Genomic DNA, 24,495 nt, shown 5'->3' with positions numbered 1-24,495 from the left:
CGTTAGGATAATAATCGCTCCTAATGACCCTCAAGTGCAAAATCATTCATTATAGTGACATTCAGAGTCACCAAAGCAGACAAAGTGATAACTCACAGGAAAACATCCATACAGAACATGCATGAAACATTACAGGTTTGGAAAAAAAACTGAATGCAATAATAAACTATATTTTTATGCACATAATTAGCAGCAACATAAATATGCTGTGAACTGGTAATGAGGGAGAAATCGTGTTTTTTGTTACTTTTGGACCCAAAAGTCTATGCATTATGGTTGGAATAATAATTCTGCTTTTTTTTAGCACTTAGGTGTTTGATGCATCAATGAATATCAAGATTTTGGGTTCAAATGTGTATTTCACCATTTTAATCGCTTGTCTTCTAGTCAGTTTTAAACTGCCTTCGTAGTGTGAAAATGTACATTGTAATACAAATATTCCATTTTTCCATCTAAAAAATAATATGAACTCATAAAAGCTCATTTAAGCAAATTGGTATTTAAAATGTATATATAAAAAACATCAAATATGCTGTTCATGCAATATTTCAGGGATAAAAATTTAAAGACATTTTTGCTAATTTTTTTAAATGCTAAGTTGCTCTTCTTTTAATGCATTATAATGTCAATAAATATAAAAATTTTAGGTTCAAAGGTATAAGAATGTATATGAAGGTCTTAAAATATTTCACCAGTTAAATCCCTTTAAATGCCTTTGTAGTGTTTAAAACAAATAAAATAAGGTTCTTTCAAATAATATGAGCTTTAGAGCTATAAATAAAATAAAACATGAATTAAATAATTTGCAAATGTCTGTATACAGAAAATGATCAGTTTTCCTGTTCAGATGAGTTAAGAATTTAGCAAATTATTGGACTGATACTGTTCTTGCAATATTATTGATTTCAGTGATTGATTTTTAAAGACATTTTCGATAATTTTTTAAATGCTAAGTTGCTCTTTTTATGCATTTAGGTATTTGATGCATAATGTCAATAAATATAAAATTTTAGGTTCAAAAGGTATAGGAATGTATTTGAAGGTCTTTGATTATTTCACCATTTAAATCCCTTTAAATGCCTTTGTAGTGTTTAAAAAAAATAAGGTCCTTTCAAATAATATGAGCTCATTAGAGCTATGAAAAAAATCAAACATGAATTAAATAATTTGCAAATGTCTGTATACAGAAAATTATCAATTTTCCTTTTTCGCATATCCTTTGTTAAGAATTGTGCATATTATTGGGCTGATGCTGTTCATGCAATATGGTTTTAAATGGTTTTAATGCTAGATTTTTAAGGATTTTTTTAATGCGGAGTAGGTAAATAATAATTCTGCTGTTTTTATGCATTTAGGTATTTTTATGCAGACAATCATGCAGTCTTTCAAATAATATGAGCTCATTAAAACTAATAATACAATCATTTCAAAAATGTCTGTATATAAAAAATATAAAAAGCACATTATTTAAACTTTTTGAAAAGTATTTAATGTAAACTGGATACACAAAATTAACAAGTTTTGTATGTCAATAATAATCCTGTTTTTTTATGCATTTAGGTGTTTTTTGTATGCATTTGTGTGTTTTAATGCAAATATTCCATGTAGTCTTTCAAATAATATGAGCTCTTAAAAGCTCACAAAATATAAATTTAATTTAAAATAAAAGCACATTATTTAAAAAAATATTTAACATGTACTGTATGCTAAAATATAATTTTCCTATTTATCTTATATGCTGTAAATATTTTTTGCATATTCTTGGGCTGATGCTGTTCATGCAGCATTTATGATTTCAATGCTTAATTTTAAGGACACTTTTGTTTGTTTTTATGCTAAGTGTGTAAATAATAATCCTGCTGATTTTATGCATTTGTGTGTTTTATGCAAATATTCCATGTAGTCTTTCAAATAATATGAGCTCTTAAAAGCTCACAAAATATAATAACTGAAATGCATTTTAAAATATAAAAAGCACATTATTTAAAAAAAAATATCTAACATGTACTTTATGCTAAAATATAATTTTTTTTTCTATTCAGCTTGTATGCTGTAAATATTTTTGCATATTATTGGGCTGATGCTGTTCATGCAGCATTAATGATTTCAGTGATTGATTTTAAGGACATTTTTGTTTGTTTTAATGCTAAGTGTGTAAATGATAATCCTGCTATTTTATGCATTTAGGTGGTTCTTTATGCATTTGTGTTTTTATGCAAATATTCCATATAGTCTTTCAAATAATATGAGCTCCTAAAAGCTCATAAAATAAAATTAAAATGCATTTTAAAATATAAAACGCACATTATTTTAAAAATATTTAACATGTACTGTATGCTAAAATTCTTATTCAGTTTATATGGTGTATATGTTTTGCATATTATTGGGCTGATGCTGTTCATGCAGCATTAATGATTTCAATGCTTTATTTTAAGGACATTTTTGTGTATTTTTATGCTAAGTGTGTAAATGATAATCCTGCTGTTTTTAATGCATTTAGGTGTTTTTTAATGCATTTGTTTTTATTAAATATTCCATGTAGTCCTTCAAATAATATGAGCTCTTAAACGCTCACAATATATAACTATTAAAATGCATTTTAAAATATAAAACACACGTTATTTAAAAAATATATTTAACGTGCTGTATGCTAAATTATAATTTTCCTATTCAGCTTAGTTATTTTTTGCCTATTACTGGGCTGATGCTGTTCATGCAGCATTAATGATTTCAATGCTTTATTTTAAGGACAGTTTTGTGTATTTTCATGCTAAGTGTGTAAATGATAATCCTGCTGTTTTTAATGCATTTAGGTGTTTTTATGCAAATACTCCATGTAGTCTCTTAAATATTGAGCTTAAACGCTCACTAAATATAACTATTAAAATGCGTTTCAAAATATATAAAGCACTTATTTAAAAAATATCCAATATGTACTTTATGTTAAAATATCATTGTCTTATTCAGCTTGTATGCTGTAAAATTTTTTTGCATATTATTGGGCTGATGCTGTTCATGCAGCATTAATGATTTCAGTGATTGATTTTAAGGACATTTGTTTATTCTTATTTTATATAAGTATTTCGTGTGTAAATGATAATCCTGCTGTTTTTATGCAAATACTCGATGCAGTCTTTCAAATAATATGAGCTCTTAAAAGCTCATCAAATAATTAAAAATGTATATTATAAATATTTAAAAATATAAAAAGCACATTATAAAAAATATCTAACATCTGTATGCTAAAATATAATTGTCCTATTCAGTTTATATGCTGTTAATATTATCTTGCATAGGCCTATTATTGGGCTGATGCTGTTCATGCAGCATTAATGATTTCAGGGCTTGATTTTAAGGACATTTGTGTTGTAAAAGCAGTTGTTAGACGTTACTGATGCGCACACTAACGGGTCCGCCGTCCGTCTGTCTCTCATCTTCTCGGTAGCTCTGCTCCAGCCGCATCTTCTCGGGGTCCATGGCGCTCACGTCTCCATGGTAACCATCGGTGCCGCTGGGCGGGGTCTGATTGAGAAGGGGCGGAGTCTTGGTTTTCACCAACTTGTCGAAGTACGCCAGATCCGCCACGTATTTGCCCGTCGGAGAGAGAGACACGACGGGCGGGAACTCGTAGCCCCACAGGATCTCATCCGGCAGGTAAGAGGTTCGCACCTGACAGGTGGCCGATGTGGGCTCCACTGTGGAGCTCATCATCACCAGCAGCTCGAAATCAGCCGTATCCGGTTCCGTCCAGCCTCCACCTGAGAGAAAGAAAGAAAGAGAGAAACTTTCATTTAAAGGGTCGAAGCAATCTTTGTTTTTGCAATTCCGTGTGGTGCCACTGGAGGCGCAGTATTTACAAATGACAAGATTTCAAAACATTTTTCAATATTCTGATGCTTTGAGTGTCTATAGATTAAAATATTGATCTATTTTCACTTAATTTAAAATGTAATCAGTTTGTCCATTGTAATACAAATATTCCATCTTTCAAATAATACGAACTCATAAAAGCTCATATAAGCAAATATAAGCTATTTAAATTTTATATATAAAAATGTCAAATACATAAAAGGACATTGCATAAGGACATTAACTTCCCAAATGTATTTAATGTGAACTATACACAAAATTATTATTATTGCATATTATTGGGCTGATGCTGTTCATGCAATATTAATGATTTCAGTGATTGATTTTTAAAGACATTTGACTTCTTTTTATACATTTGGGTATTTGATGCATAATGTCAATAAATATCAAAATGTTAGGTTCAAAAGGTATAAGAATGTATGTGAAGGTCTTCAAATATTTCACCATTTAAATGCCTTTGTAGTGTGAAAGTTTAAAACAAATAAAATAAGGTTCTTTCGAATAATATATATAATGATAATGATATATAAATAAATAAAACCTGAATTAAATAATTTGCAAATGTCTGTATACACAAAATGATCAGTTTTCCTGTGTAGCATATCCTTTGTTAATAATTGTGATGCTGTTCATGCAATATTAATGGTTTTAAGGACTTTTTTTTTATGCTGAGCAAGTAAATAATTCGGCTGTTTTTATGCATTTAGCTTTTTTTATGCATACAAACATGCAATCTTTCAAATAATATGAGCTCATTAAATTTTAAATTGATTGAATAAAGATTGATATTTTAGTTTTAATCTATTTGTGAAGTTTGTTTAAGATTAGTTTGAATTCGAAAATTGGAACAGATTGATTAGGCCTCATTGATCTGAGCTCAGTAGAGTGTTTACCCACCAAGCAAAGCACGCACTTGCTGGGGCCCCGGAACAGAACACGATTCGCGAATCATTTGATGTAGATCGGAGCGTCGGAACGGGATCACAAATTGTTTGATGTAGATCAGAGCGTCGGAACGGGATCACATTGTATGATGTAGATCGGAGCGTCTGAACGGGATCACATTGTTTGATGTAGATCGGAGCGTCGGAACGGGATCACAAATTGTTTGATGTAGATCGGAGCGTCGGAACGGGATCACATTGTATGATGTAGATCGGAGCGTCTGAACGGGATCACATTGTTTGATGTAGGTCGGAGCGTCGGAACGGGATCACATTGTTTGATGTAGGTCGGAGCGTCAGAACGGGATCACATTGTTTGATGTAGGTCGGAGCGTCGGAACGGGATCATATTGTTTGATGTAGGTCGGAGCGTCGGAACGGGATCACATTGTTTGATGTAGGTCGGAGCGTCGGAACGGGATCACATTGTTTGATGTAGGTCGGAGCGTCGGAACGGGATCACATTGTTTGATGTAGGTCGGAGCGTCGGAACGGGATCACATTGTTTGATGTAGGTCGGAGCGTCGGAACGGGATCACATTGTTTGATGTAGGTCGGAGCGTCGGAACGGGATCACATTGTTTGATGTAGGTCGGAGCGTCGGAACGGGATCACATTGTTTGATGTAGGTCGGAGCGTCGGAACGGGATCACATTGTTTGATGTAGGTCGGAGCGTCGGAACGGGATCACATTGTTTGATGTAGGTCGGAGCGTCGGAACGGGATCACATTGTTTGATGTAGGTCGGAGCGTCGGAACGGGATCACATTGTTTGATGTAGGTCGGAGCGTCGGAACGGGATCACATTGTTTGATGTAGATCGGAGCGTCGGAACGGGATCACATTGTTTGATGTAGATCGGAGCGTCGGAACGGGATCACATTGTTTGATGTAGATCGGAGCGTCGGAACGGGATCACATTGTTTGATGTAGATCGGAGCGTCGGAACGGGATCACATTGTTTGATGTAGATCGGAGCGTCGGAACGGGATCACATTGTTTGATGTAGATCGGAGCGTCGGAACGGGATCACATTGTTTGATGTAGATCGGAGCGTCGGAACGGGATCACATTGTTTGATGTAGATCGGAGCGTCGGAACGGGATCACATTGTTTGATGTAGATCGGAGCGTCGGAACGGGATCACATTGTATGATGTAGATCGGAGCGTCGGAACAGGATCACATTGTATGATGTAGATCGGAGCGTCTGAACGGGATCACATTGTTTGATGTAGATCGGAGCGTCGGAACGGGATCACATTGTTTGATGTAGATCGGAGCGTCGGAACGGGATCACATTGTTTGATGTAGATCGGAGCGTCGGAACGGGATCACATTGTATGATGTAGATCGGAGCGTCTGAACGGGATCACATTGTTTGATGTAGATCGGAGCGTCGGAACGGGATCACATTGTTTGATGTAGATCGGAGCGTCGGAACGGGATCACGAATCGTTTGATGTAGATCGGAGCTTTGGACCCGGAAAGTGTTTGCGGGGCCCCTACCGGAGGTTTGCTTAGGGCCCCCCATAACGTAAACACGCCTTGTTTGTGCTAATCCACTTTCTTTTGTTTTTTAATCATTATTTGTGGGTAATTGTGGTTATGTTCACTCAAAAACTGAGGATTGTGAACAGAATTAAGGATGGCAGAATCTGTACCCTTGTCGGCCCATCCGAACAGCGGGCTCTGCTCATCAATGATATGGTAGAAGGTGAGCGGGACGATGAGGAAGGGGCTCTCGCTGGCTGTGTCCACGCTGAAGGTCACGTTTTTCTGGTCCAAACGCACCGTCTCGCCCTCCTTTGGAACACACGGCTGTAAAAGCTTCCCTGTCACCTGGAAAAATCACATTAAGTTGGTTGGCTTGAGAAAGGGCAATGAAATGCTACTAAATCATGCTAACAATATGCTAATCATGCTAGAATCATGCTAGTAACTTGCTAATCATGGTTAAAATGTCCTAGCAACTTAGTAATCATGCTAGAATCATGCTAATAACTTGCTAATCATGCTAGAAACATGCTAACAACATACTAGTAAAATGCTAATCATGTTAGAAACATGCTAGCAACTTGCTAATCATGTTAGAAACAGGCTAGCAACTTGCTAATCATGTTAGAAACATGTTAACAACTTGCTAATCATGTTAGACACATGCTACCAATATGCTAACAACTTGCCAAACATGCTAGACACATGCTAGTAACATGCTAACCATGTTAGAAACATGTTAGAAACATGTTAGCAAATTGCTAATCATGCTAGAAACAGGTTATCAACTTGCTAATCCTGCTAGAAACATATTAGCAACTTGCTAATCTTGCTAGAAACATGCTAACAACTTGCTAATCATGCTAGACACATGCTACCAATATGCTAACAACTTGTTAATCATGGTAGACACATGCTACTAACATGCTAGTAACATGTTAACCATGTTAGAAACATGCTAACAACTTGCTAATCATGCTAGACACATGCTACCAATATGCTAACAACTTGTTAATCATGGTAGACACATGCTACTAACATGCTAGTAACATGTTAACCATGTTAGAAAAATGCTAACAACTTGCTAATCATGCTAGACACATGCTACCAATATGCTAACAACTTGTTAATCATGGTAGACACATGCTACTAACATGCTAGTAACATGTTAACCATGTTAGAAACATGCTAACAACTTGCTAATCATGCTAGACACATGCTACCAATATGCTAACAACTTGTTAATCATGGTAGACACATGCTACTAACATGCTAGTAACATGTTAACCATGTTAGAAACATGTTAACAACTTGTTGATCATGTTAAAACAACTAAAACACACTAGCAACTTGCTTTTAATCTTTTAAAACATCTTAAACATTTTTCAACTTAAACTTTCCTTACTTTCTGGTCCAGCTTTCTCAAGCCAGTTTAAACTTAAACTTTTTAATCTAGTTACTTTGTATTTTAAGGTAGCATAAAAATAGCCTGCGGCCTTTAGCAGATTTCTCATGTTGACCAAATTGTAAATCAGCATTGCATGGCCTTGTGATGAATACAATCTCAGAATGCATTGCAGAGATGAAGGCAGAAAATGAGTAATGATCCTTATTAATATAATCAATTCAAAACGTGATAGTATGAACAGTTCAATCTACATTTTGCATCCAGAACTGAGTGTTCATGAGCAACGTTGCTACATTTCAAGTTTGTGTTCTAGATTTAATCTGCACTTTAATTCAGTGTCATTCTGTTCTGTGTTCTCTGGTTGTTAATCGTTAAATAAATAAATCATTAACTGTTGATCTTGATATAGTCATAATTGTCTCCTCTGGTTACCTGGCAGCCCAGCAGCAGACTCTTGCGCATGTTGGCGATTCGTATCATGAGACACGGTCGGCCGTCGTGATTGGCTATCACTGCATGCTGACTGAACCGAATCGTCTCGCCACGCTTCTTCGGCCGAGCCACCTGAGAGAGAGAGAGAGAGAGAGAGAGAGAGAGAGAGAGAGAGAGAGAGAGAGCATGATCAAAGTTTAGGAACAGTAAGAATTTTAATGCTCTTTAAAGGAGACTTATGAAGCGTCCCTTCTATGAACTATTTCAAATCCATTCAAACTTCCATTCTATCTAATATTTCTAATCTATTCAAATATATAGCCTAGCCTAGCAACTACAATCATGCTAGTAACTTGCTAATCATGCTAGTAACATGTTAATCATAATAGCAACATGCTAGAAACTTGTTCAGCATGCTAGAAACATACTAGCAACTGGCTAATCATGTTAGAAACATGCTAATGACAAGTAACTTGCTAATCATGTTAAAACGTAAAAAATGTGTTAGCAACTTGCTAATAATGATAGAAACATTCTAGCACCTTGCTAATCATGTTAGAAACATGCTAATGACATGCATGTAACTGTTAATTATGCTGAAAACATGCGAATGACATGTCAATCATATTGGAAACATGCTAGCAACTTACTAATCATGATAGAAACATGTTAGAAACATGCTAATAACTTGCTAATTATGCTAGGAACATGTTAATAACATGCCAATAACTTGCTAATTATGCTAGAAACATGCTAGCAACTTGCTAATCATGTTAAAACATGCTAATGACATGCAAGTAACTTGTTAATTATGCTAGAAACATGCTAATAACATGTTAATAACTTGCTAATCATGTTGAAACATGCTATCAACTTACTAATTATAGAAACATGTTAGAAATATGCTAGCAACTTGTTAATAACGCTAGAAACATGCTAGCAAGTTGTTTATGTTAGTAAAATGCTAATGACATGCAAGTTACTTGTTAATTATGCTGGGAACATGCTAATAACATGCTTATCATGATCATGCTAGAAACATGCTAGCAACTAAATAATCATGATAGAAACATGTTAGAAATGTGCTAGCAACTTGCTAATAACGTTAAAAACATGTTAGCAACTTGCTAATCATATTAGAAATATGCTAATGGCATGCAAGTAACTTGTTAATTATGTCAAAAACATGCTAATAACTTTGCTAATTATGATAGAATCCTGCTAATGACATGCTAGTAACTTAATCATGTTGGTAACATGCTAGCAACTTATTAATAATGCTAGACACATGCTAATGACATGCAAGTAGCTTGTTAATTATGCTAGACACATGCTAATAACATGTTAATAACTTGCTAATCATGCTAAAATATGCTAGCAACTTGCTAATCATGTTAAAAACATGTTAGAAACGTGCCAGCAACTTGCTAATAATGCTAGAAACATTACATGACATTTAGCAGAAACTTTTATCCAAAGTGACTTACAAAAAAGGACAATGGAAGCAATCAAAAACAACATGCTAATCGTGTTAGAAACGTGCAAATGATATGCAGGTAACTTGCTAATTATGCTAGAAACCTGCTAATAACTTGTTAATCATGCTAGAAACATGCTAGCAACTTGCTAATAACATGCTAATAATGCATGTATATTGAAATTATAATAACATTTAAAAATGTAGTCCAGTGATAAGAAACTAATGAGAAAAGAATTACAAAAATCTCTAAAGTAAAAAAAAAAAAAAAGTTTGTTATTGGCATCAGTGGTTCTATGAAGAACCTTAAACATCCTTGGAACCTTTCAAATGCAGAAAAGGTTCTTCATGGTCGAAAAAGGTTCTTTAGGTTTTTAAAATGGATGCACACCTTGGCGAGGAAGGTTCCGGTGATGAAGATCTCCATGGCGGTGGTGATGAGGAGCTGGATGATGAGCAGGACAATGGCAGACGGACATTCCTCTGTGATGCAGCGGTATCCATATCCGATGGTTGTTTGAGTCTCCAGCGAGAAGAGAAAGGCTGCGGTCAGTGTTTGCATCTGCATCACACACAAACTGTGGTTTGATGGAGGATCAAACTCTGCAGGAAGAAATTAACACAAATATCAGACACAAACATAATCTTTTTTATTATTGAGTTTATTGCGTTTTAAGCAACTTTACATGTAGCAAAAAAATATTAAATTAATTATTTAATACATCATTATTTAATAATTATAATTAAGAATATAATGATAATTTAAATAATATTCGGCCTTAAATAATGCCATTCTGAGGAAACATTTTATTTGAGTTGTCATTTGTTTTTGTTTTATTTAGGTATTAGGCTAGTTTCCTAAAATTTGTTAGAAGTAATAAAAGTAAGGAAAATAATTTCATTTTGAAAACAAATTAGGCCAAAATAAACATTTTTTTTATAATAACATGTATGGAACATCAGGGCTAAAATTAAAACTACAAAAATAGCCTTTTGTTACTTGAAATAAAATAATTGTTCAATTTACTTAGTCGGAATTTACTTATCAGCTTTAATTTGTCATCAATCTGAAAAAATAACAAAACTATGAAGCTTATTAAAAAAACCACAAGAACACAACAAAATTACTAAAACTGTAACTAAAATGATAATGACATATTAATAAGAACTACAGTATAATTTTATATCAGTTATTCTAAAATATGCATGAAAGAATCTTTTACAATATATTCAGGACCATAAATTTAGAAATTCACTTTAGGAAAGGAAAGGAGGTGAAGTGAGGCCAAGTATGGTGACCCATACTAGGAATTTGTGCTCTGCATTTAACCCATCCAAGTGCACACACACAGTAGTGAACACACAGTAGTGAACACACAGTAGTGAACACACACACACACAGTAGTGATCACACACACGGAGCAGTGGGCAGCCATTGCCCGGGAAGCAGTTGGGGGTACGGTGCCTTGCTCAGGGGACTCACCTCAGTCGTGGTATTGAGGGTGGAGAGAGTGATGGTTATTCACCTTCCCCACTGACAATCCCTGCCGAACCTGAGACTCGAACCCGCAACCTTTGGGTTACAAGTCCTACTCTCTAACCATTAGGCCACGGCTGCCCCTTTATGTTGATTTTAACTATTTCTATCTCTTACCGAGCAGGTCTCCATGCACCAAAGCCAGCAGGTACCACAGCAGTCCGAAGGTGAACCAGGTTCCCACAAATGTGGCGCTGAACAGAACTAGTTTATACCTCCACTGCATGTCCACAAAGGTGGTCCAGGGGTCACGCAGGTACAGAGCGCCACGGCCACTCATGTGCTCGATGCGGACATTACTTCGCCCATCCTTGGTTAACACCCGCCTCCGGCGCGCCACCTGACTGCCGTGCCCCAATGCACCGAGCAGAGGCTTCAGGACTTCAGTCTGAGTCTGGGAGTGGCACACCTTCTGAGAGGCGGGGCTGTGAGAAGAAGGGGGTGTGGCTGACGTCATCTAGAGAAGAAACAAGTGTCGAAAGGCAATGTGAGTGATGCTCATGACACAAAACTACAAAGTATTAAGGTATTTACATTTGCATTTATATTTATGCATTTGGCAGATCCTTAATTCAAAATTGACTTGCACTGCATTTACTTGTTTTTACTTTAAGGTTTTTACTTAAAAATGTGTATGGTAAGTTTCAATCATCATTTCATATGCAAATGATGCATTGTTTAATTAAATATGCACACATTTGCATACACTTCCAGAACATCTGAACAAAAAAAAACAAAAAATTATATATATATATATATATATATATCTCTATCACTCAGTAAAAACTTGGGAATATAGATAGGAATAAAATTGTAAGTGTATGTAAGTACAGCTGAAGTGGAGACAAAAACTCATTTTGAAAAAATGGTGTGAAATCTACAGGCACAAATAGATGTGCAATAATAAAACAAGACACATCATATATTAACAAACCCCTCTGTAAAAACATTTAGAATATAGAGAGGAATAAAACCGTAAGTTTCGGTGTTTGTAAGTGCGGCTGAAGTGGAGAAAAATTGCACAAGCTTTTAAAAATATGCATTTTCGCCCTGTTTTTAGGAATAAAATGTTGTATAAATCACTGTGAATGAGATATGAACAAACCCCTCAGTAAAAACATTCAAAATATAGAGAGGAATAAAACTTTAAGTTTTGGTGTTTGTAAGTGTTGCTGAAGTGGAGAAAACTCATTGCCTTTGCATTTTTACCACGTTTTCAGGGGTAAAATGTTATATAAATCACTGTGAATGATATATGAACAAACCCTTCAGTAAAATCCTTCAGAATATAGAGATTAATAAAACTGTAAGTTTCGGTGTTTGTAAGTGCTGCTGAAGTGGAGAAAAATTGCACAAGCTTTTAAAAATATGCATTTTCGCCCTGTTTTTAGGAATAAAATGTTGTATAAATCACAATGAATGATATATGAACAAACCCCTCAGTAAAAACATTCAAAATATAGAGAGGAATAAAACTTTAAGTTTTGGTGTTTGTAAGTGTTGCTGAAGTGGAGAAAAAACTCATTGCCTTTAAAGATTTGCATTTTTACCACGTTTTCAGGGGTAAAATGTTATATAAATTAGTGTGAATGATAAATGAACAAACCCTTCAGTAAAATCCTTCAGAATATAGAGATTAATAAAACCGTAAGTTTCGGTGTTTGTAAGTGCTGCTGAAGTGGAGAAAAAACTGCACAAGCTTTTAAAAATATGCATTTTCTTCCTGTTTTTAGGAATAAAATGCTGTATAAATCAGTGTGAATGATAAACCCCTCAGTAAAAACATTCAGAATATAGAGATGAATAAAACTGTAAGTTTTGGTGTTTGTAAGTGTTGCTTAAGTAGAGAAAAATGCACAAGCTTTTAAAAATATGCGTTTTCACCCTGTTTTTAGGAATAAAATGTTGTATAAATCAGTGTGAATGATAAACAAACCCCTCAGTAAAAACATTCAGAATATAGAGATGAATAAAAAAACTGTAAGTTTTAGTGTTTGTACTGTAAGTGCTGCTGAAGTGGAGAAACAAACTCATTGTCTTCAAAGATTTGCATTTTTACCACGTTTTCAGGGGTAAAATGTTGTATAAATCAGTGTGAATGATACATGAATAACCAGAATATAGAGATGAATAAAACTGTAAGTTTTGGTGTTTGTAAGTGTTGCTGAAGGGAGAAAAAAATGCACAATCTTTTTAAAATATGCATTTTCGCCCTGTTTTTAAGAAAGAAATTTTGTATAAATTAGTGTGAATGATATATGAACAAACCCCTCAGTAAAAAAAAGTTTGGAATATAGAGAGAAATTAAACTGTAGGTTTTGGTGTTTGTAAGTTCTGTTGAAGTGGAGAAAAAACTGCCTTTAAATATTTGCATTTTTAGCATGTTATTAGGGGTAAAATGTTGTATAAATCAGTGTGAATGGTATATGAATAAACTCCTCAGTAAAAACCTTCATAAGCTAGATAGGAATAAAACTGCTAAGTCTGGTGTATGTAAGTGTTACAGTGAAGAAACAAACTTGTTTTTAAAAAACGGTCTCAAATCTACAGACGCAAATAAAGTGCAATCAAATTTTGCTTCCTTTCTTAAATGCCCAGTGCATGGAAAAACAATTTTAAATATAAACAGAGACAGTAAACAATAATGGAAAAGAATGAGAAAAGTTATTAAATTGTTGGGCCAGATATAAGGCTGCATTACATGCATCATAGTGCATTATATTAATAGGACACATCTCTTTAAAGCTAAATACAAATATACACATTTAGATGCCATGATATGATGTTCTTCTGCAGTACTTTTGTCTTGTGGTGTAGATTTCAGTCTGCAGGGAGAAGAGCTTGTTTACTACAATTTATCTGGTTAATCAGGTGAACACACCGGATTATTTTACATGAGAGAGACTTTAACCAACAATGGGATGAAAGAGAGACACCAAATGAGGGCATGTGAAAAAAATCCAGACTGTATCTCCTCATCCGCCATATAAACTCACTACACTGCAAAAATGATTTTCTTCGTGAGTATTTTTGTCTTGTTTTCAAGTACAAATATCTAAATATTCTATTAGTAAATCAAGACACATTTATTAAAGAAGCAAAATGAGTTAAGATTTAATATATATATATATATATCAAAAAGTCAATTTATGGTTAAATCAGAAAAAATAATAAAAATTTTCCTTTGAGTTAAGTTTTTTTTTTAACCCATTAATTGGCATTACTTGTTCTTTACCTAAACATAAACTTACTTCATTTGTATTCTTTTTTTTTTTTTTTTTCAGAAAACAAACCTAATATCTGAATATAAATTTGCAAATGTGAATATAAGTTAATATCTGAATATAAATTTCAAGTCCAAACACGTTTCAATGCATTAATGTGCAGTAAATCAAAGTCTCTGTTCTCTTTTTTTTTTTAGCAAAGCACTTATATAACAGCATTAGTTCTATTCAGTGTTATGTAATTTGATGGATCACCATCCTTTCACATACATTATCTGATCTCACGCCGTGTCAAATGTGCCGTATCCTTACTTTTTAAAAACATGCCACGATAACCATAGTTTCTGCCAAAATGATTCTTTAATGTAGCAAAATATAAATATTATTAGAGTACATTTTACGATAAAATACTATTTCAGCTTTTCTGCTTCAGAATTTCACATTTGTGGTTTCTTCGAAATTGTGAAATTTACTAGCAATTTCTGAGTGAAAACTGTTTCTATATCAGTAAAACTGTAAACATATTATTCCATAAAAAAGGAAAAGTAACAAAAAGGTTTTGAAAGCATCTCACATGATTTAAATCAGATCATATTCATTTATTATGATTTTACGCTGACTGTGCCGTTGCATTTAGACTATAATGATGGTTATCATTGTAAAAACTGAAGGTGTTTAATACTGATGTGTTTTAGTCTCTCTGCTTCCACCTTATCAGCACTTCCAGTTTCTTTCTGTCTCTCTCTCTCTCAGCTGTCTTTCTCTCTTGGGTACAAAGGAACGTATTGTTTGAAGCACTGACCAATGGGACAAAACCGACCACTGACAAACATATCTTTGTGTGTGTGTGTGTGTGTGTATGTGTGCAAGTGTGTATGTGTGTGTTTGAGTGTGTGTGTGTGTGTGTGTGTGTGTGTGTGTGTGTGTGTGTGTGTGTGTGTGCGACACAATAGCAGCTCATTAGTATTCCAAAGTGGATAACGATCCCCCCTCCGTAAATCTCATCACGCACACTTTCCAAACTCTTTCCTTCCTCTTTCTTTCTTTCACATTTTTAAAAGCAGACAAAAACACACACAGGGTCAAACCTGGGGCTATTTTAGTAAGTTTTCATACCGATTTAGCCATTTTCCTCCCTTTAACCTGAGCTCATCTGGTAGATCAGTGCATTGCAACACTAAAGTAATGCATTCGTTTTCCAGAACATAATAAAACGCATTAAATAAAAGCCACTTCCCAATGTATTAATGCAAACCGCTTTTGTAACATCTAACACTGATGTCTAAAACTACAAATGTTACAAATGTTGCAACTGTTGCAAAGATGTATCATCATCTTATTTTTGAATATGCATAAATCACTACTGCAGTGTAAAAATGATTTTAGTAAATAAAATAATTATTGAAGCATGCAATGCTATTACTTAGTCTTTTTACTTCACAATTTCATGTGCAACTTTTTGATTCTTTATCATTATGTTAAAATGTATCACTTCATGTATCATCATTCGTATCAAATTGTTTCAAAGTAACTTTCACAGCAGTTGTTTTTCAGCGTAATCTTTTAGGAGGAACAGATGAATGTGTGCTGGTTGCATTATGTATGCACCTGTTGTTCAGATGTTTAATCAGACACACCAAACTCATTCAGAAAGTCAGGTTTGCATGACTGCATGTGAGATCCAGCGTCTTACCTTGTCATTCAGGGAGCTGTGAGGCTGCAGTCTATTAATAAATGCGCTCAGGTGTTCAGATGCTGCCATTCATCAGATTCGACATTCAGGTTTGTTCAACTGAGCTACATGTTGATGTTCAGTAATCAAATGTTAACTTTACTAAAGTTACTAAACGCAAGCTTTGCAGGATGACTGAATCTCAGGAGCAAATGACATGCTTTTATAAACTGGACTCTCTCTCTCTTTCTCTCTCTCTCTCTCTCTCTCTCTCTCTCTCTCTCTCTCTCTTTTCATTCAGCTCTTTCAGCACATTTGTTCTGCTAAACTCCATCTAAAACTATTATACATCGGATTTTGCATTTTGTTTGCTTGCACTACTTTATAATTGTTATGGAGGGTTTATGAGCTCATATTAAACGGCAAAGTACACTGACTACTTGCACTTTTAAAAATCAAGATATTATATATTAAATATTTAAATATAAATAATCATATAAATTATATTTAATTAAAATGAGGTTAAATTAAGATTAAGATTAAATTGGTTGCAAAACATAATATAAATCGAGATTTTACAGAACTTTTTTTTAAAAAACGTTTTGTTATAACCACCTATTATATATTATAATTTTTGTTTATTTTAAATATAATTTTGTAATTCATATTTGGATGGCACTTAAAATTGAGTGACATTTTATTTTTAATATGCACATTAAGATTACGTGTGACCAAAATTGGAGTAGGACATATAAATAAAAAAGAAAAAAAAACTTTTAAAACATTAAAATTAAGGCAGATTATTTTTTGTACTTTTTTGTGTACTATGTACTATTATACATAGGATTTTGGATTTTATTTCTTCTTTTATTATTTTATAGTTATTATGCAGGGTTTATGAGCTCATATTAAAAAGCGAACAACACTGAATATTTGCACTTTTAAAAATTAAAATATTAAAATAAACTATAGTGACAACAAATAGGATAAATTTAAGATTAAGATGAAAATTGGTTGCAAAATATCATATAAATAGAAACCACTTAAAATCTTGCCGTTAATAAAAAAAAAAAATTGGGTATTTTGCAATAGCAACCCAAATATATTATATTATATTATATTATATTATATTATATTATATTATATTATATTATATTATATTATATTATATTATATTATATTATATTATATTATATTATATTATATTATATTATATTATATTATATTATATTATATTATAATTTTAAATGTAACCTATTTTGTGATTATTATTTTAATGGCAGTAAAATTTGGGTAAACTTTTATTTTTAATATGCACAATAAAATTACATGTGACCAAAATTTAAGGAGGACATATGAATAAGAAAACTTTTAAAACATTAAAATTAAGGCAGATTATTTTTTGTACTTTTTTGTTTTTTTCAAACACCATCTAAAATTATTATACACAGGATTTTTGATTTTATTTCTTCTTTTCTGCTTTTATTATTTTAAAATTATTATGCAGGGTTTATGAGCTCATATTAAATGGCAAACAACACTTAATATTTGCACTTAAAACTAAAAATTAAAATATTAAAATAAACTAACAACAACAAATAGGTTAAATTAAGATTAAGATGAAAATTGGTTGCAAAATTAAGATGCGGGGTTTATGAGCTCACATTAAATAGCAAACTAAACTGAATATTTGCACTCAAAATTTAAATATAAAAATGAAATCACATAAATGGAAACCAGTTACACTTAAAATATTGTATTATATGATTATATTATATTATATTATATTATTTAAATATAAATGATGATCTAAATAATATTTAATTAAAATGAACTAGTGACAACAAATAGGTTAAATTAAGATTAGGATAAAATTATTTGCAAAATATCATAGTAAAATTTGGGTAATATTTTATTTTTAATATGCACATTAAAATTATGTGTGACCAAAATTTTAGTAGGACATATGAATAAGAAAACAAACTATTAAACATTTTTTTTTTTTCAAACACCATCTAAAAATATTTTATATAGGATTTTGCATTTTATTTCTTCTTTTATTATTTTATAATTATTACGCAGGGTTTATGAAGTCTCATTAAATGGCAAACAACACAGAATTTTTATTCTTTTAAAAATTAAAATATTAAAATAAACTAACAACAACAGATAGGTTAAATTAATATTAAGATGAAAAATGGTTTCAAAACATCATATAAATTGAAACCAGTTACAAATAAAATCTTGCCGTTACAAAAAAAAAAAAAAAAAAAAATTGGGCATTTTGCAAAAACAAACCTTATATTATATTATATTATATTATATATTTAAAATTGTATATACATTTTTAAATATGTTTAAATATTAGATATTTTATTTTAAATATTATAAATATTTTGCAATTAATATTTGGATGGCAGTACAATTTGGGTTAGGGTAAGATGCAAGATAAAAGAAGATGAAAATTGGTTGCAAAACATAGTACAATTTGGGTAATATTTTATTTTTAATATGCACATTAAAATTACATGTGACCAAAATTTGAGGACATATGAATAAAAAAACTAACTTTTGAATATTAAAATTAGGTCAGCTTATTTTTTCCGTAAATTAACTTGAGGAAAAGAAATCAAAGTTTTAACAAATGTTTGCTGTAACTTGATAGTTGATAAACCTTCATCGTTTTTTTTTTTCTCCACATGAAAAAGAAATGAAGATTTAGGATGCATTATTTAGCCTAAGATTTATTTACATATGATCATTGCACTAAGGATGTTTGTGTAAAAATCTAATATTCCAGTGATGCTTTGATGCTTTAGTCCTGGTGTGAAAGCTGAAGCTGAATTAAAGGGCTTTTCTTTCTCGCTCTCATTCAGTATTTGTCTTCATTTTGGAGGTTTTTGTTCTGATTCAGGCACTTTGCACAAACTTCCTCTACACGTGTGGATGTCAGCGGTTTTGGTGAAGCCTGGAACAGAACATCCTGAGAACAGCAGCTCACAAAAGAGCCCGTGAGAGGAATGAGAACTACACAGTGACCAGGCGTTTCATTAATGAGAGATGAAGAAGGAGAACACTGACAAAATGAGTGAGTGATGCTGCTGAACACTGTGAGCTCCAGGGGGCGCTGTGAAGCACGCTAGAAGCTAGAAGCATGCTTTATACTTTTTAGACATTTTAAATCAAAATTTGTTAAGTAGCATAATGCTTATGTTTTTATTTGCTTTATATTTGTTTTAAATATATTAAATGCTCAGTGTCACTCCAATAAAATATTTTTGTACACTGCCAGTCAAAGGTTCTTGAATAATAAAATTTTTAATGTTTTTTTTAAAGAGGTCTCTTTTGCTCACCGAGTCTGCCTTTATTTGATCTGAAATTGTGAAATATTTTTACTATTTAAAATAACTGTTTTCTATTTGAATATATTACAAAATGTAATTTATTCCTGTAATGCAAAGCTGATTTTTCAGCACCATTACTCCAGTCTCCATTGTTGCATGATCGTTCAGAAATCATTCTAATGTGCTGATTTGCTATATTTATTAGATCAAAAAATCTGTAAAACTTTAAAATATTTTTACTATTTAAAATAACTGTTTTCTGTTTGAATATATTTCAAAATGCAATTTATTTCTGTGATCGAAGCTGAATTTTCAGCATCATTACTGTAGTCTTCAGTGTCACCTGATCCTCTGGAAATCCTTCTAATATGCTGATTTCCTGCATTTATTTGATTTTAAAAATACTGTAAAAAAATAAATAAAAAAAAATCGGAAATATTATTATTGTAAAACAGCTGTTTTCTATGTGAATCTATGTTAAAATGTAATTTATTCCTGTAATGCAAAGCTGATTTTTCAGCACCATTACTCCAGTCTCCTTTGTTGGATGGTCGTTCAGAAATCATTCTAATGTGCTGATTTGCTGTATTTATTTGATCAAAAAATCTGTAAAACTTTAAAATATTTTTACAATTTAAAATAACAGTTTTCTATTTGAATATATTTCAAAATGCAATTTATTTCTGTGATCGAAGCTGAATTTTCAGCATCATTACTGCAGTCTTCAGTGTCACCTGATCCTCCAGAAATCCTTCTAATATGCTGATTTCCTGCATTTATTTGATTTGAAAATACAGTAAGAAATCTGAAATATTATTAGTGTAAAACCGCTGTTTTCTATGTGAATTGATGTTGAAATGTAATTTATTTCTGTGATGCAAAGCTGAATTTTCAGCACCATTACTCCAGTCTCCAATGTTGCATGATTGTTCGGAAGTCATTCTAATATGCTGATATGCTGTATGCATTTGATCAAAAATTCAGTAAAATTTCACTATTTAAAATTACATTTTGAAATACATTCAAATAGAAAATGGTTCAGTGTCACATGATCCTTCAGAAATCATTCTAATATGCTGATTTGCTGCTCAAGAAACATTTATTTTTATTATCAATATTTAAAACAGTTGAGTATATCTTTTTCAGGATTGCTTAATGAATAGAAACATCAAAGATCTATTCATCAAGCAAGATCTGAAATAAAAAGCTTTTAGAAATTCTAGAATTATAGAAATGAATACTTTTATTTAAGCAAGGATGCTTTAAATTGATCGAAAGTGATGATAAATACATTTAAAATGTTACAAAAAAAATCTATTTCAGGTATATGCTGTTATTCTGAACTTTCTATTCATCAAAGAAACCTGAAAAAATCTATTCAGTTGACTTCAACATAATATCAAATAAAAAATCTGCATATTAGAATGATTTCTAAAGTATCATGTGACCCTGAATATTGGAGTAATGATAAAAACGAAATAAAAACATTGCTATTTATGTTTGAGAGTAAAACACTAGTGAAGAAACAACAAAAAAGTGGGTTAAAAACTGACCAATCTTAACTTTATTCAGAAAAAAAAAATGTTATTTTAGTGTCAGTGTAATGCTATAGTTTTTGTTAATATTTTGAATTAGATTTTTTTAGATGTCTATATAGTAATTTTTATTTACATTTTTAGTATTTTACTTAAACTAAATATAATTTATATTTTAATTTAAAAATAAGTTTAAGTTTATTATATTTTATTTCAGTTAAACTAAATGAAAATGAGAAAAGTTGCTTTGGCAGCTAGTTGAAATGAAACCATTTCGATTCATCAAATAAATCTGAAAAAAATCCTCTCAGCTGTTTTCAAAATAATAATAATAATAAATGTTTGTTGAACAGTGAATCAGCATATTAGAATGATTTCTGAAGAATCATGTGACACTCAAGACTGGAGTAATGATGCTGAAAATTCAGGTTTGTATCACATGAATAAATTTAATTTTAACAGATATTCACATAGAAAACAGCTATTTTAAATGGTAAAAATAACTTCAAAATTTTACTGTTTTTACTGTACTTTAGATCAAATAAATGCATGCTTGGTGAGCAGAAGAGACTTAAAAAAAAAAACCATTTAAAATCTTATATTCAAAAATGTCGAAAAACGACTGGTAATGTACATAGTAAATTTTGGTATACATTCCAAAGTATTTTTTTTTAATATTACAGGAAACATATAATCTGATAGATAAATAATTTATTTTATTTATTTGTGTTGCAATACTGCCTATACTGAACATGCACATTTTTTCAAATGCAAATACTGAACACTATACAATAAAACGAAAAAATACGTTTGTACACTTACATAAAAATAAAAATATACAAATATATAAATATAAATATAGCTTGAGCTTTATAGGTTTCTTATTCAGAGTCTCTACTACAGACAACCAAATCATAAAGTTGGGGTTTTTAATTAGTAAACTTGTATTTATAAATGTGAAATTTGGTCAAAATGCAAATAAATGAATTAAATGTGGCTGCTTCTTTTTATTATTATTATGCAATTATGGATTATGCATTTCTGTTGTAAATTTATTTTGATGTGGACATCTTAACGTCTTGGACCCAAATGCAAACAAAAATAAATACTCGGATAAATAAGTTTGTACACCTATATAAAAATATAAATATAAAAAATATATAAAAATATCAAATAAATAAATAGCTCAATCTTTTAAAGTCTTTAAAGGTTTCTTATTCAGAGTCTCTACTACAGTCAATCATAAAACAAAATCATTAAGTTGGGATTTTTTATTAGTTAACTTATATTTATGAATGTGAAATTTGGTCAAATGCAAGTAAATGAATTAAATGTGGCTGCTCCTTTTTATTATTATTATTATGCAATTATGTACATGGGCCAAAGATGAAAAAGGGTTTAAGGATAAAAAAAATGTGTAATATTGCTTTAAATTGTTGTTGTTTTTAAAAAAAAAAAAATTTTTAATTGTTTAATTTCGTAGCATTTTTGTTTCTGTTTTCCTGAGCAAAAAATAACTATCATACATTTGTCCCTAATTTACAGAAGACACCCATTAAAATGTCATATTAAAATATTAAAAGATGAATTAATTTTCTTCTAAAAACGTTTTATCTGTTGTTCACCTATTTTTTGTATATAATAAATAATTATTTATTTATTTATTATGAAAATAAAAAATGTCAATAATTTGATCATTATATATATTTTTTTTTACATTTTTTGAAAATTTTATGACGCAAAGAAAATGTATATTAATTGAACAAAATATTTTAAAATATTACAAAGAGTATTTATTTATGGTAAATGAATTAAATATGGCTGTTCCTTTTATTATTATTATTATTATTATTATTATTATGCAATTATGTACATGGGCCAAAGACGAAAAAGGGATTAAGCATAAAAACAATAAATGTAATACTGCTTTAAATTATTGTTGTTTCCCCAAAAAATATAAAAAAGTTTTTTGTTTAATTTAATGGCATTTTTGTTTTTGTTTTCCTGAGCAAAAATTAAATATCATACATGTGTCGCTATTTTACAGAAGACACCCATTAGAATGTCATGTTAAAATATTAAAAGACGAATTAATTTCACCCCAATTACTAATTAGTTGTAATTCTACATTTTCTAAATTTGCCCATTTGTCAGTAAAAAATATTTACACATTTTAAACACAATAAAATTGAATATTCTCCCTTATTCCTTTATATAGCCTATTTTAAGTCAGAATAAGCATGTTTTTTTTTTTTTTTTACATAAATATTGTTTTACGCTAAATGACAATCTAAAATTATTTCAAACAAATTTTGACATTTATTCTCCAGAAACCTTAAAAGCAGACACTTCACTTACATTTATTGTATTATTATTGAAATAAATAGCTCAATCTTTTAAAGCCTTCATAGAGTCTCTACTACAGTCAATCATAAAACAAAATCATAAAGTTGTTTTGTATTTTGTATTCATTATCTTGCATTTATAAACGCGAATAGTTAGTTTAAAATGAAAATAAATGAATTAAACATGCACTTTTTTTTACATTTGTGGCTGTTCCGTTTGTCTCGGAGGTGCGGCGGATGACGTCACAAAGGAAACGCGCGTCCTCCGGAGACACACACCCGCGCGCGCAGCCAATGAGAGCGCGCCTCATGACTGAGATGGAGGAGGAAACGCGTTTTATAAGGTCATTCTCTCATTCCCACACACATTCACATTCTCAGCCGGAGAAACGAGTTTAGCGGAAAACTACAGACATACAAGAGCGCATTTAACCGGAGACGCGCGACTTTATTTCATTCTTCAGTATCTGAAACTCAGAAACCCGTCGAGATGTTTCCTGATTCAACTTCAGGGTGAGTTTCCAACATCTCATTATAGGAAGTAAATACTTTAATGCGGATCACATTATAAATGGCACATTATGTGTCGCGCGCATATGGACTGTGACGTCATCTGTGTAGTTGTTACATCAGAAATAATTTATTTTAATCTTTTCTGTCTGCACAGTTATTTTTGTGGGTTTAACAGTTAACGCAAATATAACTTTAGAAAGTGATGAAACTTATATTCATATCTGACATTCATGTGCCACATTACGATGAGGCTTTCACATCAATAAAGCTCACATAGGAGGACCTGAACATTTGAGACAGTTAGATATAATACATGATATAAAACCTTAAATGATAAAAAGTAGTAAGATGTAATCCCGCGTGTTGAGATGCACGTGCACGTGTATTGTGTGATGCTGGGAAAACCCGGGCGCGCGCTTCGCGTGGGCTCCCGCACGTATCACTGCGATCAGACACTTGATGATGATGATGATGATGGGAGAAGAGCATGTGTGCTTTTAAGAAATATTCTCAGTATGTTATAACTTTGTTTTCAAAGATGTATCTGTCAGCGATTACATTGTTTTTTCACAAACATTGAAAAATGTTTAAAAAAAGTTATGAACAAATGTTCCTCTAGTAAAGTTATCTATTAAGAATGTTCTTAAGCTTTGTATACATTGTTCGTGGAAATTTTTCTTCTAAAACATCATATATAT

General features: G+C 31.7%; 2 protein-coding genes across 2 annotated transcripts in view; both read right to left on the bottom strand.

Moving 5' to 3' along the window:
• LOC141344410 (protein APCDD1-like) overlaps positions 1–24,495 on the bottom strand; it is a 122,599-nt gene that overhangs the window by 54,045 nt on the left and 44,059 nt on the right. The gene's annotated exons all lie outside the window — the stretch shown is intronic.
• On the bottom strand, positions 2,198–16,236 carry LOC141343711 (ATP-sensitive inward rectifier potassium channel 10-like). Its single transcript, XM_073848340.1, has 6 exons — positions 16,082–16,236; positions 11,282–11,621; positions 10,019–10,230; positions 8,151–8,282; positions 6,478–6,655; positions 2,198–3,758 (listed from the first exon to the last, which is right to left on the bottom strand). Exons 1-6 carry the CDS (start codon positions 16,148–16,150, stop codon positions 3,382–3,384), a joined length of 1,308 nt encoding a protein of 435 aa, XP_073704441.1. The 5' UTR covers positions 16,151–16,236; the 3' UTR covers positions 2,198–3,381.

The sequence above is a fragment of the Garra rufa genome, chromosome 10 (genome assembly GCF_049309525.1).
Source record: "Garra rufa chromosome 10, GarRuf1.0, whole genome shotgun sequence".
Lineage (NCBI taxonomy): Eukaryota > Metazoa > Chordata > Actinopteri > Cypriniformes > Cyprinidae > Garra > Garra rufa.
The sequence above is the reverse complement of the archived record's forward strand: the minus strand, read 5'-3'. Positions and strand labels throughout refer to the sequence as shown.

What these genes read in the sequence shown, in the direction of transcription:
- LOC141343711 (XM_073848340.1), bottom strand. Translation starts at nt 16,150, where the DNA reads ATGGCAGCATCTGAACACCTGAGCGCATTTATTAATAGACTGCAGCCT. An exon ending in ACAGCTCCCTGAATGACAAG is followed by an intron (nt 11,622 to 16,081) that starts GTAAGACGCTGG and finishes TTTCTTCTCTAG; the next exon opens with ATGACGTCAGCCACACCCCC. An exon ending in CCGGAACCTTCCTCGCCAAG is followed by an intron (nt 8,283 to 10,018) that starts GTGTGCATCCAT and finishes TCTCTCTCTCAG; the next exon opens with GTGGCTCGGCCGAAGAAGCG.